This window comes from Scheffersomyces stipitis, chromosome 2 (assembly GCF_000209165.1).
Source record: "Scheffersomyces stipitis CBS 6054 chromosome 2, complete sequence".
Classification (NCBI taxonomy): Eukaryota; Fungi; Ascomycota; class Pichiomycetes; order Serinales; family Debaryomycetaceae; genus Scheffersomyces; species Scheffersomyces stipitis.
In genome coordinates, this window is record NC_009042.1 from 1,656,660 (window position 1) to 1,668,877 (window position 12,218).

The 12,218-nt window shown below is 38.2% G+C and overlaps 6 protein-coding genes across 6 annotated transcripts; 5 read left to right on the plus strand and 1 right to left on the minus strand. All coding sequences in view use genetic code 12, as the record gives it.

Moving 5' to 3' along the window:
• Positions 1–2,157: 2,157 nt before the first annotated feature.
• On the plus strand, positions 2,158–4,341 carry PICST_55239 (predicted protein; the record flags this gene model as incomplete). Its single annotated transcript, XM_001382510.1, has 2 exons — positions 2,158–2,353; positions 2,387–4,341. The coding sequence occupies 2 exons, from the start codon at positions 2,158–2,160 to the stop codon at positions 4,339–4,341; spliced, it is 2,151 nt and encodes a 716-aa protein (XP_001382547.2).
• Positions 4,342–4,836: 495 nt separating this feature from the next.
• PICST_41758 (RNA polymerase II TFIIE small unit) lies at positions 4,837–5,694 on the plus strand (the record flags this gene model as incomplete). Its single annotated transcript, XM_001382511.1, has 2 exons — positions 4,837–4,896; positions 4,972–5,694. The coding sequence occupies 2 exons, from the start codon at positions 4,837–4,839 to the stop codon at positions 5,692–5,694; spliced, it is 783 nt and encodes a 260-aa protein (XP_001382548.2).
• A 280-nt stretch (positions 5,695–5,974) lies between these two features.
• On the plus strand, positions 5,975–6,605 carry PICST_70878 (nuclear transport factor 2). Its single transcript, XM_001382512.1, has 2 exons — positions 5,975–5,998; positions 6,108–6,605. Exons 1-2 carry the CDS (start codon positions 5,992–5,994, stop codon positions 6,473–6,475), a joined length of 375 nt encoding a protein of 124 aa, XP_001382549.1. The 5' UTR covers positions 5,975–5,991; the 3' UTR covers positions 6,476–6,605.
• Positions 6,606–6,707: 102 nt separating this feature from the next.
• Positions 6,708–8,654, plus strand: PICST_29989 (hypothetical protein; the record flags this gene model as incomplete). Its single annotated transcript, XM_001382513.1, has 1 exon — positions 6,708–8,654. One exon carries the CDS (start codon positions 6,708–6,710, stop codon positions 8,652–8,654), a length of 1,947 nt encoding a protein of 648 aa, XP_001382550.2.
• Positions 8,655–9,086: 432 nt separating this feature from the next.
• PICST_29990 (RNA splicing factor) lies at positions 9,087–9,548 on the minus strand (the record flags this gene model as incomplete). The annotated part of the gene is made up of 1 exon (XM_001383053.1): positions 9,087–9,548. The coding sequence occupies one exon, from the start codon at positions 9,546–9,548 to the stop codon at positions 9,087–9,089; it is 462 nt and encodes a 153-aa protein (XP_001383090.1).
• A 437-nt stretch (positions 9,549–9,985) lies between these two features.
• On the plus strand, positions 9,986–11,942 carry MNN2 (type II Golgi membrane protein). Its single transcript, XM_001382514.1, has one exon. It carries the CDS (start codon positions 10,091–10,093, stop codon positions 11,768–11,770), a length of 1,680 nt encoding a protein of 559 aa, XP_001382551.1. The 5' UTR covers positions 9,986–10,090; the 3' UTR covers positions 11,771–11,942.
• Positions 11,943–12,218: the final 276 nt, after the last annotated feature.

Genomic DNA, 12,218 nt, shown 5'->3' on the forward strand with positions numbered 1-12,218 from the left:
AAATCGAAAAACAAGAATTATCCACGGAAATTAAGATGGATTGAAGCCTCTTGACAATATGACAGCCATTCTGGTTCCTTTAAACATATCCCAACATTCTAGTCATTTCTTCAATCACAACATTTGTAGCTGAGGCTCAGCACACCTGGAAAATAGCCTAGACGCCGCGCTGCTAAAAGTAATTATCTATGTAAGGCTCAGTCCATTTACCACGCAGAGAATGTATATTGCCGAAATGCCGTTCTACTCAATGACTAGCTATTGCAGAGGCTGGCATGAGAATTGATTTGCCGTTGATGATTGTTCAAGAATTCTGAACATCAAAGTTCTACTATGGTCTCGTTTGCTCTAGAATTTTCTAATAATATCCGATTGCAAACTCTGAATTATTATCTTGCTCTCGCGACAATTCTATTTTTCTACGGAAGGAGTCAATTTTAAAACAGAATAATTAATGTGCTTCAAAGTTGTTAAGTAGATATGGATTGTGTATATTGAGAATCGGACTACACCCTGAGTTAGAAGGAGCAGAAATATAGAGGCACTTGAAGGGAGAAAATATGAGGATAAACCTTGATCCGTAAGAAGAAGCAAGAATTGAAGGTTTCGTTTACCTTCTTTTTTGTTCTTTTGGCTAATATTTAAGAAAATTATCGTCACACCTATAAATCTGAAATTCAAGAGTCTCTGGGGCATCTATGCAAACCGAATAGTGATAACGTTACAATCAAGATACCACCTTGTCAGAATGATTGTGGAAACATATCTTCTCGTTATGAACTTCCTTGTCGCAGTGTCTTCCATACATAAAGGGCGATATAATAACTACGCATAAAATTGGTACATATAAAAATAATGAACCTTACAGGAAATGCAAATGCGGTATCTAAATGCAAATAGCAGGTATTACCAGGGCCCTTAAAAATGTTGAGCCATGTTGCATCAACTTTGTTCATAAACTGATAAAACATGCTTAGCGCTCAACTTGCAACAGGAACAAGTATCACAGTGGTGCTGGAAGTGCGACTAAATATTGCTCTACAACTTACCAGATCTGGGCAACATATTCTGGAACTTATAATTCACTCTGTTGTATATCTGAGAAATATTGACATGATTTCCTGTATCGGTTATCTGATCTGGCTAAACTATATGCTTTGTTTCGTTTCTGACGATGTGACAAGAAAGATCAATCACCTATTCAATGGTTTTTACACATGTAAGTCGAGCGCATAATTGTGTGCCTCTTAGATTTGCGCCTAACTTGGGCACCGATTTGGCCAACGTTTACTACCCTCAATCCCTGAGAAGTAAGCAAGGAACAACTAGTCCGCGATAGCCCATAACACAATGTACATAGTTAGAACAACTTCTTTGCAATTAAGAGGCAAGACATTGCACAGAGCGAAGTATAATATAGTCGGAAAAGTTTGTCGCTTGCCAGGAACGTATCTACGTATTTCACACAAGCACAGGTTGTTCGGAGCTAACTCAAGTCAAAAGAGGCAACATGTTATTTTGTGCAGACAGAACCTTGTTTCGGAAGCGAGTATGGGGATCAGGCTTAGCCCATGAAAACGACTGAGAGCAGTTGCCTGTTTGGACCTTGCTCGGTCTATATGATAGAAATGCAAATGTGCATACATAGCATTGAATCTATTATGTGTGTGTAGACAGCACAATGGCATCAATTTGGCGCATAGTGTCAGCCACTTCTGTGGTTTGCCATGATTGTGGACATGAATAGGAGACAATCAACACTGTCAAAAATATGTGCTGTTACCATCTCCACAAAAAGGCCCCTCCGAATCACAACAATCACTCAGGCGGCGCTGTGCAACTAAAAACCCGTTAACATGAATAGACCTGTCTATGCTCCGTATATTGAGTTAGCCTTTTTACTCGCGATAGTAACTCCTCATTTTATCCCCGCCCCTATTTTTTATTTTTTTGAGTCCGCTTGCATAGGAGGCTATATCTAGAATACACACGATCAAATCGTTAAAGGGAGCTCGCCCCAGAACTCCATCCAAGCATTACTTTCGAACAGCATCTGTTTTTGATACCATTATCAGAAGTCTGCAAACTAACCTGATACAATAGTTAGAGGAGTTATTATACATCAACAAGCACAATACTAGTAATTGATCCAGGTTTATGTTAACTGCAGACACTAACGATTACCACACCTATCTACCTCCCTACCGGTCTCTCTTGAATCCTAACGCTAGATACGACTATAGGACTCACTCTTTGGTTCCAATAAGCCAAAATGAATTGAACGTTCTTCATTCATCGTTTACAACGAGAAACAGCTCCAATAAAGTGTTCAGCAAGGAATCAAATGGAGGAGGTAGCAGCGGAAACGGCGGTGGATCCTCTGGAGGATTCAAAATGAAATACAAATCCCTATTGAGCGATGTTAGTCGTTCATTATCGATGAGACTAAGCAATCCAAATTTAATATCATCAGTAACGTCATCAGGTGCTTCCACTATTAGCAATTCCGGTCCCCCCACTAGATCATCTACAACGAATACTTTGATTATCTCAAAACCAATTACAATACCTCCAGTTCAATTCCAAAGTCTTCCAATGGAAATATTGGATTATATCTTCTTTTTGGTAGATTCAAAAATTGACTACAAAAGTTGTTTGTACACAAATAAGCTCTTCTATTACTTTGCCAAGCCGTACTATTACCAAGATCTACAGTTTACGTCTACATTTCGATTTGCCCAATTTATATCGTATCTAAGGTTCAATTCAGAAGTTGGCCTTTATGTTAAAACAATTGATTTATCTGGAATAAAGCCAGGATATGAAGAAGAGGCCGACGAAGAAGTTGAAGACAATAACCAAGCCGTCATAATACGTACAGTTACTGAAGATTCTACTGAAACCACTGACGATTTTGCAACCGCCGAAAAGATATTAGCGGGCTGGAGAGATTGGAAATTTAAGAATAACCCGTTATACTCTGTCCATTCGGGCACGTCGAGTGCCCTTACTAAGATTTCTTCGAACTCTCAAATTCTGATGTTGTCGTCAAAGTCAAACACATCATCTCATAAGTCGTTATCTTCAAAGAGGTTTTCAAAGCCATTTAAATACTTCAAGTCTAAGAAAAGAGGTAGATCTGGCTCCTTGAGCGGTACCACCAAGGCAAGGAAGGCTCCCAGGGTCGAATATTTGAATTTAAGAGATGACCCAAATGTAAATTCTACTTCTTCCATTTTGCAGAGAGTGCAGAGCCCCCATCCCTTGATCAACAAGTTCTTGCTCAACTATTCAACATCAAGAGATGTTCCAATTGGGTATGTGCTTCATTTAATTAATTTATGTCCTAATATCGTATCATTGAATTTAGGCAATCTTTCATTATCAATAGATTACGAAATCAGCAGGTCCATGATATACAAGTATCAAACATTTGATTTAATGAACAATTATCCTAAGGAGTTAATCTACAAGATCGACGACATAATGAGACTTAGTGATTTTGACGACCAATTATCATTTGAAGGAAGTATTTTGAATGGAAACTTCAGCAATAACATCGAAGCTGCCAGTTTTCATAATGCCGCGGCTTCAATAAGGCAAAGTGCTTTTTCAAGTAGCAATCTATTCAGATCGAATCAATCTACTTCTTCTACTGCTTCTTCGGTGTATTCAATTCCAACTTTTTCGAAGCCTGTTAGGAAATACAACAGCCTATTACCTCCTTTGCCCCAAACAGTGGCTGATATTTCGTATTTGAATAAAGGGGACGGAAAGGTTTATTTGAGCGATTTGAATTTGAAGTCTATCAACAATAATTATTTGAAGAAATTGAACGACGAAGAGTTATTAAATGCTATTATCAAAATGCATGGCAGAAAGTCTCAAGGCACCATCCAGCTTTTCAGCAACTCGTTCCTCAATAGTGGAATTTCTCACGACCAGAAAGGAACTTTGAAGTATCTCAATTTGTCATCCATGATCTGGTTAAATAAATCACTGATCCAGAAGTTTTTGAAAAGTGTTGCTCTCAAGAGTAGAAGCGAGTATCAGGAATATTTGACTGACGAAGACAGCTATAGTGTAGACTCCGAATCGGATATTGAGATTGTGGATACAGAATTTAATCTTGCCCTCTACAGACAAGATTTGGTTATTGATTTGACAGATTCAGGCATGTACAAGAACTTGCAATGGGCCAAGAAGATAGACTTAAGAACTCGTGAAGGTTGTAGATTGGTGCACAAGATAATCCATGATGAGTTGTACGACTCATTTGACGAATATTTGAGAAGAGAAAGAATAAGAAGAGGTCGCATGGGTGAAAACTATTTAGCTTAGAATTTTCCAAGTAAGCTTAGCGCTTAGTCTGAAACAACGAAGTTGGTATGAATTTGAAATACATAGAATGTAGAGTGCTACATGTGAATGTCCCAGGCATCAGGTCATCACCGTTTCATGGATCAGCCAGGCCTAGTAAACTAGCGGCGACCTCTAACAGCGATGGTTTTAAAGCTGGCTCCTCTAAAGGGACTGCTCCCTCCAGTGGGATGATGATTATTCTACGAATCCCAAATTACAACCTGTATCTGACTAGCTCATAATGTTAACGCTAGCGCCTAATTGATACAAGTAGAATTCAAAATTCCCATAAGTAAAAAAGAACAGATTTTATAATTTCACTTCAGCTCGAGACTTATAAAGATTTTTTCCTTACAAAATCCGGGTAACTATATATGCACTATCTTCAAACTCCTACATCAGTGAACGGCCTGCTTATAGTTGGCACAAACATTCTCTGTTAGTCAATTCTTTATAAATATAGTCCACACAGAGATGTCTGACTTGTCAGCACAGTTATCTGCCTTTAAAAGCAAGATCAAAAGTGGGCCTTCTGTAACTGTTGCTAGGAGGCCAGTAGTACAAAAGCCCTCCTCTCCATTGAAAAACAATCAGCTGAAAGACAGAAAGTATGACGAAACCAGAAATGGCGCGAAGAGACTTGCCTCTAATGATTCTGTAACTGAAGTGTTTAAGAGGCAAAAAGCATCCATGGGAGAGATAACTGGATCAGCATTATCTACACAATTACATTTAGCAGTGGAATATATCAAACAGCATGACTATCCTTTGCTGGTATCTAAAGTACAAAATTATCTTGCTTTTGATATAACAAACACAATATTACCATTGCTTAAGGAGATAGACCGAATCAAATATGATCCTGAACAGAATACTCTTGAATACGTTTCCTTGCATAATATCAGAAGTGCTGATGACCTATTGACATTTCTTAGAAGGCAAGCTACTTTCAAAGGAATTGCTGTCAAGGATTTGAAGGACGGTTGGGCCGGCTGCTTGCCAGCAATTAACGAATTGGAAGAGAGTAATAAAATTTTGGTTTTGCGCAATAAAAAGGAGAATGCTCCTAGAATGGTATGGGCCAACTTTGGTGGCCCCTTGGGTACGATTGAAGACGAATTTCTAGAAATGTGGAACTCTGTTAAGCTGCCAGACCCAGAAAACTTGTATCAAGCATTAATAGACCAAAGTTTGAAGCCAACTGGTGCAGATCCAAATTTAGTGAAGAAGAAGCCACAGCAGCAGGAAAAGAAACAGAAAAAAGCAAGAAGAGGAAAGATTACGAACACTCACATGAAGGGCATGTTGATTGATTACACTCAATTGGTTTAAGGAATTCTAACCCTTGTATCAATTTTTTTGATACTATCAATGATTATTTAATGAATTAGAAAACACTTTGAATTTATTTTTTCAATTGCTTGTATTATTTCTCTCAAACTCAAAGTAAATTCTTGCTGTTTTTCAGGATCTTGATAAAGAACGTCGTACTGCCTGCCTGTTATACTATAGTTACATAATTGTGCGTAATTTTGAGCACGAACGAGATCATTAATGGATTTTTTTCTTTCACAAATAAGTTGTCAATACTAACTCTTTACCTACCCAATAAAGCAATTCATAAAAGCGATGTCTGGTATGTTGTGATTGATATATAAGCAAATGTTTGATTTATCGATTGTTATCTCGTGTATGACTCGATATTACACTTTTACTAAAAGAAGGTTAAACTAACAATATCACAGTCGATTTCAATACTGTTGCAACTGAATTCTGCCACTTTTACTACCAACAATTTGACTCTGACAGAACCCAATTGGGTAATTTGTACAGAGATCAGTCAATGTTGACCTTTGAAACCTCTCAATTACAAGGAGCCAAGGACATAGTTGAAAAATTGGTATCTTTACCATTCCAAAAGGTAGCCCACAGAATATCTACTTTGGATGCTCAACCAGCCTCTCCATCTGGAGATATTTTGGTCATGGTTACTGGTGAGTTATTGATTGACGAGGAACAAAATGCCCAACGTTATTCTCAAGTTTTCCATTTGATTCCAGATGGAAACTCCTACTATGTTTTCAATGATATCTTTAGATTGAACTACTCTTAAATATGAGGTCAAATATGACAAATTAAGCTCCCTTGGTGATATAGAGTTCAAATAATACAAAATATTTAGCCGATTTTCTAGGGTGTCTCAGCGTTGTTGTCTACGTAGTTTTGTATAGTATGATAAACATGGTTAACCGCACTCCCTATTTTTTTCCTATTTAAGAACAAAAACAGCACAGATTTCGTTTACACCTAGGAGCTTTCAACGCCCAGGTTAAAAAATTCATCAAATGCTGTCTCCAGATGATCAACCTTCCATTCCCAGAAGGCCCAATAAGTCACCAAAAAAGACAAATAGTACCATCGTGTCTTCCGATTGCGGGGAAATTGAAGCGGAAACGCTAGTAGTCGAACCTCTAGTCCCGAGAAGACCAAAGAGATCAAGTGCAACAAGTGATCCATCCGATCAAAGCGAGAATCTTAGCGTAACAAGTTCTTCAAGTTCTTCAAGTTCTTCAATACCTATAGTACCTTCACGTCCAAGAAAAAGTGGTCCAGAACCTACTGACGATAATACCCAAATTCAAGAGCCAGCTCCAATTGCTCAAGTAGTTGATGCAATCGTTCCATCGGATTTGACTAAAGTAACTGAGGTAGCAGGAGATGATTCTCCATCTCAAGAAGATAGTGCCGAACCATTGAAGGAAAATACTGGACATGCTCAAGAAGAAGTAAGCGAAGGAAATATTGCGGAACTGATAGCCCATCCAGTTGAAAATATCCTTCAAACAGAAGAATCGGTTACCTCTACAGTTAACGAATCTGTTCTTAATTCGATGAAGATCGATGGGTCTGTTATTTCGGGAGATGGAGATGGAGACAAAACCCCAGGAAATTCCAATACAAAGATTACATTCAAAGATGAAGACGACAACAACTCCCATATCGGTTCCGATGAGTCGAGTTTCAACGACGATGTTGAAACCGTACTGCAAGAAAAGGATGACAATGAATTGAATTGCAGGCAAGCAGAAAATGACATTCCCAATCTGGAAGGGGAAAGAAGTCAAGATTCAACAAAAAAGGTTGAGATTCTCCAGCTTACTTCCTCCAACTTGGAGCAGAGCAAGAGGGATCTAAGTCATCAAATCGTTCATAATAATTATGAGAAGGCTGAATACAAGGACGATGGGCAGCAATTAAATACAGAAAATCCTAAAAAGAAAACCCCATTTGTTCCGAGACGTCCAAAGCTCTCAGAGACCGAATTTGAAAAAGAAGCTAAATTAAGCGTCGAAGACTTGAAACAAGGCAATATATTTAAGGAGGAGAAGGAGGATGAGGGAACCGAATCTGATATAGGCAGTAATTCGTCTACTTTGGATCCACAGCGAACGAGTTTTGTTATGAAACCTCCTATCGTTCCTTCACGTCCAAAGAAAAACATCAATTCTTCAACATTACAAGAAGAAGGCAACAAACCCAGAGCCCCACCTCCAAAGCCGAAAAAGTTAGGTTCCAGAATAGCAGCATTTCAACAGATGCTTATTCAGGAGCCTGCACCTCTGCAATTAGGCTCAAAACGAGAATCAAATCCTCCTCAGTCCTTTAACAAGAAGCTTTCATCTGATAAAATTAAGTTCGCGGAAAGCTTGCAAGGAGTTGTCGGAAAGGGGGTTCCATTACCTGGCTTGGCCAATTCGAACTTAATTCTCAAGGAGAGCACTCAAGACGAAAAGGAAAGAATAAGAGATTATTCCGCTGAACCAATAAAGACAAGAAACGATAGAAGAGCAAGAGGTCCAAAAGGGAAAAGACTCCCTAAATCATTACAAGAACCAGTTAGAATTGAAAGTGAATCAAGATACAAGTTGGTATCCTATGATTTATGGGAGGTTAATCTATCTTCTCAATTAAACAAAGCAAATGAAAGCGATAAAATGAAAAAGGGCTCAACAACCGTACTTCCAAAATTTGGCACTTCTGGATGTGAGCATTACACGAATCTTGCTCCTATTGACTCTAAAGACAGCCTTGGAGAAGAAATAAGCGAGACAAATGTTTCTGCAAATAAGAAATTAGAAGAAACAGGCGATAACCTGAAAGAGGTACCTTCAGAGTCATCTGTTCTTAAGGGATCAGACAAAGAGGAGCCATCCTCAATAAGTGATGATTATGTTCTGATTGAGAAATCGTCTTCACAGGGAGAGGATCAGGTTGACAACGATACGGATTGAGGACTTAAGTAGCTAATCTAGAACTAAATTGATGTATTCTATTTACCCGACAGTAGAAAGATATCCCTTAGTTTGGGGGTCATAAATGTAGTAGGTTCATGTTGACATGTTTATCACTAGTTTCAACTTGCATATTTCAACAATTTGCATTTTTGCGGTCTTCGATGCCGCTGAGATTTGCTGAGATTTCGAATTTCACATGTTGGAAATCCTGAAGTTATTCACGAAACAGAAGACTTCTCCATGTCTGAAAGGGCACAGCTTTCGCGAATAAACAGAATTGGCATATATTAGAGATGAAAAGAGTTACTGGGATGACAGCAGACTCTGATAGCCATTTAAGGAGTACTAAAAGAATCTTAAAGTGTTTCCAACGCCTCATAATAGCAGACTCCTCAGCTCATCTCATAGATACTTCACGGAAATAACCTATCAACGCCTTGCGTCGTTAGTCTCCTTGAATCTTGGTTTATAAACATAGCAAGATTTATTTTCCACCGACCGCCCCATCTTTGAAAGCTCTACTTCTTTCTTGTTATTCTTCGAACTAACGTTGAACCGCTTTTGTTTTAGCGATGCTTTCAATTCATCTACTTTGGTTGCAATTTCTTCTTCTTCGACACCCTGCTCTTCTAACTCATCTCGTAGTTCAATGCACTTCAATTCCACTTCTCTGTTCCTATTGTGATCTATTATTTCCATTTTCGCTTCAATACGATAATGGCGATTCTTAGATTCTCTTTCAAGGTTCCTCTTTTTCTTCTTTTCAACCTTTCGCTTTTCATAATGAGTTGCTTTGACTTTCAAATCTTCATCCTTTGCTAAACTTTGCTGTACGTAGCCAGATGTGCCAGATCCCCTAGCAGATCCTAATCCTATTCCATTATAAGACATCCCTATGAAGTTATTTCTTCCAATTTACGTAATGCACCCCACAACGAAATAACCACCGAACAATCTCAATATTTGGCCCCGTATTGCTTGTGATAAATAGTATTTGAGTATTTATGAAAGACTGCTGTTGGGCTATTAGGGCAGAGTGTTGCTTGCAAACAAAGTCACTAGTATCAGACAACTTTCCCAGTTTGGAAGGTGTATTTAATGGATCGATTTATTCTACATTTGAACGCGGGTCTTTCGAAAAAAATTTTAGAATTTGAGGCGACAGTTCCTCGAAGACCACTTGGACTCAGGCTCAACATCAGTATTTATATTCTCAGTTTCCCACGTATTTCTCCAGCTGTTGAAGCAGACATTTCAAATTCTCTTCCCATACCAGAAAAGATTCGAATTGCTCATTCGTATCATACATATCCAAAAGGATGATTCATAGATTACCAAAAGCCAAAACAAGGTTGGCTATCACGATCTTTATATTGATATTTCTATTCATAACAGCCAGATTTTCCTCACACAAACGGTATGATGTCAAAGTAATGCAAGATAATGAAGTTATGGTAGGTGATATAGAGCGATTGTACCAAGAGCAGCAGATACACGAATTGAAGCTCAACGACGTCGATATTCCAATTAGTCCGGAAGAATCTCATCTACAAGAGAAAAGCAAGAATGTATTACTTTCTCAAGCATTTTGGAACAAGATATTTACAATTATTTCTGAAGCTAAGGTGAACATAACAAAGGATGATCTTCCCAAAGCTGTCAAGTTTCTCGCCAAGTCTGAGCAGAAAGAAGGTCCCAACACAAAGGAAGTATTACTTTCCAAAGCTGAAATATCAGACGACGTTTTTAAGGAATTTAAAGATAAACACGATCAATTTTTAGATGTGTTACCTTTGAAGATATCGGAAAGTGCTTACAAGAAAGGAACTAGAGGGGTTGTTATGGTGGGTGGAGGTCGGTTTTCATGGCTATCCTATCTATCGTTGATAGCCCTACGTGAGACAGGATCACAGCTTCCAGTTGAGATTGTAATGCCAAAACTTCAAGATTACGAGAGAGAATTGGAGTTTTGCAATACAATTTTACCAAAATTGAAAGCAACTTGCGTTGTTCTACATGAGACTTTGGGCGATGAAATCATGGAAAAATGGTCATCAAACTTTGCTAACTATCAATTCAAATCGTTGTCCCTACTCATGTCATCTTTTGAGCAGGTTCTTTTGTTAGACTCCGATAACATCATTCTCTCTAACCCTGATTCAATCTTTGAAACCAAGTTATTCAAATACTATGGTATGATTACCTGGCCAGATTATTGGAAAAGAACTATATCTCCCAAATATTATCAGATTGCTGGAATCGATGTGAACGAGAGAAAGAGGGTTAGATTCAATCGTTTTCCATTGAATGTAGCTACATCTCCCGGAGAGAATGTTGACCATGAAGATATGAACAACGTTCCATTCCATGACTTAGAAGGAGCAATGCCAGATTTGTCTACAGAATCTGGTCAATTGATAATTGATAAGTCTAGCCACGGGAGAACGCTATTGTTGGCATTATACTACAATATGTATGGACCCCGGTTGTACTATAAATTATTCTCCTTAGGAGAACAAGGTGAGGGCGATAAGGATACCTTTGTAGCAGCTGCAACCGTCACACATCAAAAATTTTATCAGGTTAAATCTTTCATTCAAACATTTGGCTATCTTGATTCCGAGGGAAGATTTCAAGGAGTTGCTATGGGTCAAAAGGACCCACTTACAGATTATGACAAGTTCCAAGATAAAGCATTGAAACCTATATTTAACGAAGAGAGCAACCCAAAATCTATTCCTGAGCAGATAGACATACTTCAGGGCGTTATGGACAACGATTTTAGCGACAACAATGGAGTTCCAATATTTGCAATTCATTGCAACTATCCAAAGCTAGACCCATTACAACTACTTGATAGGGATGATCTCTTCGATAAGGAAAAAAACCGTTTGAGGTATAGGTTATACGGTTCAATGAGTTATAAGAAATTCATAACTACCAGTAGTGGAGAGAGAAAGCTTGCAAAAATAGATTTTGAACATGAACAGTGGACGCACATGCGGTCTATTTTATGTGAAGAAAAATTACACTTCGTCCATTTTGACAAACACAATATGGACGACATATGTAAATTTATTAACAACCAAGTTGAATTTTTAACAGCTGAGTAATTAAGAAAGACTGTGTATCAATTTCATACTCAGTATTGAGAAAAAACATATGCTTAACTTGACATATAAGGGTGAAATGTAATAATTATGGCAATATTTTGACTGTCCAATACATTAAGCTTCACCAGAAAATTAGAGTACTTTCTATATAACTTAACCATAAGCTTTTTATAAATTGCAGTTCAATGCACTAAAGAGGGATTGTGGGCGTCATCAGCAATCACCATTCAACTGTAAGGTAGACAATGCTCTCAGTATTCGTGTATTATTCTATAAATGGTCTACAATGCCTAATTTCCGACGGCTCATCAAATATGGTGTCTTCGGTTTGAGAAAGGATATTAGAAGAGAGACACTCCCAGGAAGTGTCGGGGGATAGACAGAGTATGCAGTCATAGAGTAGAGGAGGTAACTGTGAGCTCTGTTGAATTTTATGGTCTCTACTTGT